Source organism: Pezoporus flaviventris, unplaced genomic scaffold, assembly GCF_033815535.1.
Source record: "Pezoporus flaviventris isolate CSIRO_AGI_PZ_B2104156 unplaced genomic scaffold, CSIRO_AGI_Pfla_v1 ptg000141l, whole genome shotgun sequence".
Lineage (NCBI taxonomy): Eukaryota > Metazoa > Chordata > Aves > Psittaciformes > Psittacidae > Pezoporus > Pezoporus flaviventris.
Genome location: NW_026892689.1, coordinates 1,060,728 through 1,066,727, shown reverse-complemented (window position 1 = coordinate 1,066,727; position 6,000 = coordinate 1,060,728). Strand labels below are relative to the sequence as shown.

The following is a 6,000-nucleotide window of genomic DNA, read 5'->3' as shown; positions in this document are numbered from 1 at the left end:
AAATCTCAACCAAACCTCTTGGACCCTCCTACCAGCAGAAAATGAAAGAGTCAAGAGTTGATCCCACTTGGTCCCAGAGAAAGACAAGGCTACTGGGTGTAAAATCACAGGCTGGTTAGCACTTCTGAGCTAGCGTCATCTTAATTCTTATTTAGTTCTGTCCTGAAATTGAAGGAAGCAGCAAAAAAATCCTGCAAGCGACAGGACCGCAACAAAGCTGTTAAATTCTGGCATCAGCTTGGTGCAAGGCTATGTCAGGGCAATTAGAGCTGCATCATGCTGCACTGTGCAGTACCTCTGTCAGACTTAATCTGCACGCTGATGGGCAGCACAAAATCCAAGTTACAGCCCACAGGAAGCACAACCAGTGAACCCATATTGCTTTGACAGCTGCACTCATCTAGAAATAATGCAAAACGCTATTTAGATGTACACATCACAACCCTGTGCTCTAGGAAGAAAACAATCTAATGAAGGGCTGAGAGGCTCCTTGCAGAGAAGAAGCATTGAAGAGGTTGTTGTTGGTGGTGTTTGCTTCTTTTTTTACTCTACTCCTTTTACAATTCTTCGTATTTTATCCTGTTGGAGCGCCGCGTTGGGGCTGGTTTCACTGAGCTGTTCTTTGCATCCATTGCCTCGCTGAAGAACTTGAAAATAGATGGAAAACTCTTCCAGGAAGTTAGTTCATGGCGCTCTGTACCTGCAAAATACAAAGGTGTCAGTTTGACTGGGGGTGGGGGTGTCGCTGTGCTGCTGCCTGGGAACAGGAATGACCATGTACATACAGACACACAGGGATGTGTAGCCACTGAGGCTGCAGATCTGAGACACTGAACATGTCTTGGGCCCAGGCAAGTGAGACTCCAAAGCACCCTGCTAAGCAAAACTTTGTTGAAACACCTCATTTGAGTGGTGCAGCTTAGGAAAAAAAGTGTCTACTTCTCAGGGCTCGTGTACTTTTATTATTTCTTCTAATTTTACATGGCTTTTAGCCTGACATATGTGTTTTTAAGCAAAAGAGAACATCTGGCCTGAACAACAATCAATGTGTCACGTAGGCATCCTTCCTGCGCCTTTTCCCAACATCCCATAGGGGATATTGAGGCACTAAAGTAGACTTTTCCCACTTACCTCTTCCCTTTCCATAAAGATTCACCTCTTTTTTGGGTTTGGTTTTTTTTTCTGTTCTATTGTTTTACAAGTGCCTCCTTCAACACATGGCTCATTTGCTTTATTTAAACAAAAATCCCCACAACAACCCCCAAAACAGAGCTAAGATGAAGGAGGTGGGCAGCCAAAGGCTGTAAAAGAGCTGGGATCTCTTTCTGGGTAACCCAATTATGTGGAGATGCTGCCTGTAAGTTTCTGGATCCTGGGCTTCCATTTGATATTTTAGCATTGTTAATGATAATTCTTTCGTCTGTAATACTAGGTCATTGCTATGGTTACTCTACAATGGTGCAACACTTCACTTTCCCCCTTTAGCTATTCGCTGAGACCTGGTAACCACATTTGTTGCTTAGCAACAGTTTTGTGACAGTATTACAATCTAGGGGTGACAACAGTGAAGGACACGATGGCCATGGCCTGCCTGGTGGAGAGGGATGCAGTGTGGGGCAGCTGATTGATGGTGTTTGGGATTTGTGGGGCAGCTGACAGTCCCCAGAGGTGCAGGAGAGCAGCTCTGGATGGATGCTTCAACACAGCACTGCCCACACACACCCCTTCACACTCCAACGAGACCCTCACCCCCATGTACCCACCCTTGGTGGCTCCACGCATGCTGTCTCCTCTGGAAGGTCTTTGAGGGAGGTGTTACCCATCATGTCAACCCCCTGCCCTACTCAAAGGCAGCCATCGGATAAGCTCCTCCAAAAAAAGCCCTCTACTGAAAGACACCACTGCCCACCCAAAGAGACGGTTTATCCATGTCATGCTCGCACACACAGATTCCCCCCCTCCCCTGCCTCCATGACCGTTGTATGGAGATGATTCATGACATCTTACACAGATTTCCAAGAGGCAACTTTTACAGAAGTACTTTCCACTTCTGAATTTACCCATCTCTGTGCAAGCCCTACTTGCTGGGAGGCAGTTGGTCCTACCAAGTGGTTGGTGGACTTGGCAGAGTGAGGTTATGGCTGGACTCGATGATCTTTGAGGTTTTTCCAACCTAAAAAATTCAATGGCTCTACAGTTCTGGCTTTCAAGGAAGACCACCTACCCCACCCCTATGAGAGCCACCCCACAGCCATATTCACAATGCATGTTCTCCAGCTTGGGGTTATCCAGTACACAGAGATGTGCCACCACTGCATGGTGGCTGTGTGTACCACAGCAGAAAGATAAAACTTCCCTTCCAGCACAACCCCTGGCCAAATTGCATGGCTGGGTACCCTGCGATTGCCCACTGCCACCATGCAATGACACCAGTAAAGACGTCATCTATCAAAGCTGGTTTTATGGAGGGACAGGCTGTCCTAGCACATTCCAAGGACGCTCCTACACAGGCAGATCTCACACACCTGTGTCACAGCACATGGTAACATCAGTTTGAGCCCCAAGAGGCATTTGTCACTCTGCCTGCCTGCATCTGTCTCCTCTGTCTTGATGGTACACCCACGAGTTTAAATTAGACAAAAATATAGGCAGGGAATATTATGCTGGGTTTTTCTACCCCCTCTTTCTTTTTTCTTCTTTTTATCAGCAACCTTCCTGCTCTGAAACGGCCACTGAGAAGCAAAAAAATGACAAAACACTAAGTTTCTGAAGCCTCTCAGTTCCTTTCTTATCCTGCCTTCTCCCATGAAACCTCCTCATGTCCTCAAGAGAGATCAGGCTTACATTAACTGGTGTTACTGGAACTGATTAAGTTACAGCTTTCCTGTAGCAAACCCTCTCAGCCCACCCCTCTCAAAAAACAATTCAAGCTTTGAGTCTAGAGGGACTCAGTGATTCAGCAATCTAAAGCAATTTTTACACTATTTTCTTTTTCCTAGTAACAATCTTACTGTCAGATGAACAATTTCCCTGGTGATAAAATCACTACAACGGCTATTTAGTTTCCAGGATTATGATGATTCTTTGCTTGAGTAATATTGCCGTAAGAAAAGCTTGCCAAGTATCTGCCTTGGCCCTTTATAATCATTTAAAGGTCAAATTTTGTTCTTCTGTACTCACATTCAACCACTACTGCAGGGGGAGGCCTAAATTTTTAACACTGCACAGACTGTGCATTTATGATTTATGTATCAGAGGCTCAGAAAATCAGACAGAAGCAAGAGGAGTTATGTCCTAAGTGTGATAACAAATTTGCCCATAAGGGTTTTGCCAGAGGAAAAATATCACTGATGACTGCAATCTCAACTGTGTATTTAGTAGTAGGCTATCTAAACTGAATGCAAGAGCAGCCTGCATTCTTTTTTTTATAGAAAGAATTGTTTGTGGGAGTTGGATAATAAGAAGCAGCTGTACTGAAGCCAAGGTCCTCTAAGGTATATATATATGTCCTTAGCGCTCACTAATTTCCACAGCCATGATAATAAACCACACAATTCAATATACTGTAATAAGTGATGGGTTGTTGCACAATTTAAAGTGATTTCAGACATTAATTATTTGAGAAATCTTAGGAGAATGCTGCACTGAAAATACATATAAAAACTGTTAAGTGTGAGAGACAGCCAGAACATCCTAAAATATGCTACGGCTACAGTTGCAAGAGAAAGAAATTATCAACCTCCCTGTTCCCAGTCCCCGAGAAATGCCACAAAAGCAGCATCTTGCTATTGTAAAGAGGTAGGGAGAACTGAATGCCTATTTCAACATGTATAGAACATCATTGGAAAGGAGCTCCAGAGAGAAGGCTGATCCAGTAATTCGTGAAGTGAGATGAGTGAACAAGTTTCAGAATCATTTTACACACCACCACAAAGAGATATTGACCATTAGAAGTAATGAAGACTTGCCATACAGTTATTGACACAAGAAAAACCAGGCATGGAAATACCTGCAAAAATTTCATCAGGTCTGGTGACACACACCTAAGAGTCTCTAGGGAATCAGTTAATGAACTTGAAGAACTACTGGCAATTATTTCTGAGAATTCATGCACAATCAGGTAGGCACCAGAGAACTGAGGTGGGAAGAAAAACAATGCTAATTTGAGAAAAGGAGAGTTAACTGAAACTACTGCAAGTAAAATCTATCTTTAAATATCAGCAAAGTAGGAGATCAACATTAAAAACCATCACAAGCACCTTTAGGGCAACAGGAACCTTAGAACAGAGCTGGATCTGACAAGGTCTTCACCGCTTCAATGGCCGGTGGTTGCCCCTACGTCTCATTTAGAGATGAGTTACTTCACTCCAGCTGAGAAGACCTCATAGTATTTGAGATACATGATAAGGCAGCTCCCAGCTACAGGGAGCTATGCCTCTGCAGGCTCTAGTTAACTGCTGCACATCCACTAGCACCTGCAGCGCACCCATCTCAGCAGGCTGGATCCAATCAGCTCACCTCATCTCTGCACTCTTCCTTGCTGGATGGCAGTTTGGGAATCTCACCTCTGCAATCACTGCTGCAAGTTGAGAACTGCATCATAGAATGGTTTGGGTTGGAAAGGACCTTAAAAGCTCATCCAGTTTCAATCTCCTCAGCTACAGGCAGGGACACCTTCCAACAACCAGGCTGCTCAAGGCTCTGTCCAACCTGGCCTCGAACACTGCCAGGGATAGAGAATTTACCACTTCTTTGGACAATCTGTTTCAAGTGCCTTACCACCCTAAACATCACATTTCAGCTGAAGAATGGCACAACTCTGCATCAGTGAGACAAGTTATGATACCTCAAACTGTGTTGGAAAATGGCAGTGGTGCGCTTGCTGGGAAGTGGCCAGAGTCTTTGAGAAGACAAGTAATAGGTAATGATATGGAGTTGAAAATACACCTGCACAGTCCCAGAGGTAATGGTATTAGTGCTCTCGTCTTTAAAACATGGTTATTAGTGATCTGAAATAATAATGAGAGCACTTGTTAGTTAATTAGATTAACCAGCAAATGATACATTGAATGGGAGATGATAAAAACATAAGAAGGGATGGAGAAATAATAAGAAGAAAAAGAGCAGCTCACATGGTAGTGAAAATAAAGGAGGGCAAAAGCAAAGACTGAAACTGGGATCTGTCTTTGCAGGAATGGCTGTACAACATGACTGGGCAAACAACCCTGGTGGCCATTTGCACACATATGTGCAAACATGTTTTTGCTGCCTCTGCTTTCCACTCCCACTCTGTAAAAGCATCTCTTTGCTCAGCAAGGCCAATCAACTCCTCTGCCTGAGTCCATGGAGAGAAGGAGCTCTACAATCCCTATAATTCACTCTTGCAGAGTGATCAGTGGCTGTGCAGGACAAAGGTGCCCTCCTATGGTGCCTGCCCACTGCGCTGGACAAAAGCCTCCTCCTCAGTGCTCAGAAGATGCGTGGCACAATAGTGGCCCCCTGCTGCATTTACAAGATGTGTGGGACAAAGGTTTCCCATGCTGCACAGGAGCCCAGAGGGATCTCTGCATGCACCTCTGTGCTGGAATACATCAGCAGATGAAAGTTTCCAGGAACTTGAGAAGTTTCTCCGTAGGTCTACAGGGCTGACCTTAGGTCTGCTTCTCCAAGTGCCAGCTCACCTCTGAATAGCACAGGCTTGAGAATGAATTAAGGGTGCTCCACGAGTCTGGGTTTATTCTGCATTAGGACACAGAGCCTTGCTGCTCTTCACCAAGCATCTCCTTCAGTGGAGAGTTTGCAATTGATGTCAGCAGGAGCAAGCTCTGTCCCTGCGGTCATGGTCCCTGCCATACTGCAAAACTTTGATCCCAGTATTGGGCAGGAGACATGAGTTTTGTGATTTTGTCCCCTGGCACTAGCAGAGGTTGCTTTAATATTTATGATTTATAAGCCTTATCCAAACTTGTCTTAATGGTTCAAAGGCTGAAATGCAGACTT

The 6,000-nt window shown here is 44.6% G+C and overlaps 1 protein-coding gene across 2 annotated transcripts in view; it reads right to left on the bottom strand.

The window, feature by feature from the left end:
• Positions 1-535: 535 nt before the first annotated feature.
• ARB2A (ARB2 cotranscriptional regulator A) overlaps positions 536-6,000 on the bottom strand; it is a 295,189-nt gene continuing 289,724 nt past the window's right edge. For both annotated transcript variants that reach the window (XM_061479091.1, XM_061479090.1), the window contains one exon: positions 536-700. Coding sequence is in view for 1 of the 2 variants with exons in the window: in XM_061479090.1 (XP_061335074.1) it covers positions 558-700 (143 nt within the window). In the remaining variant the exon portion in view is untranslated. The remainder of the gene's footprint in view (positions 701-6,000) is intronic.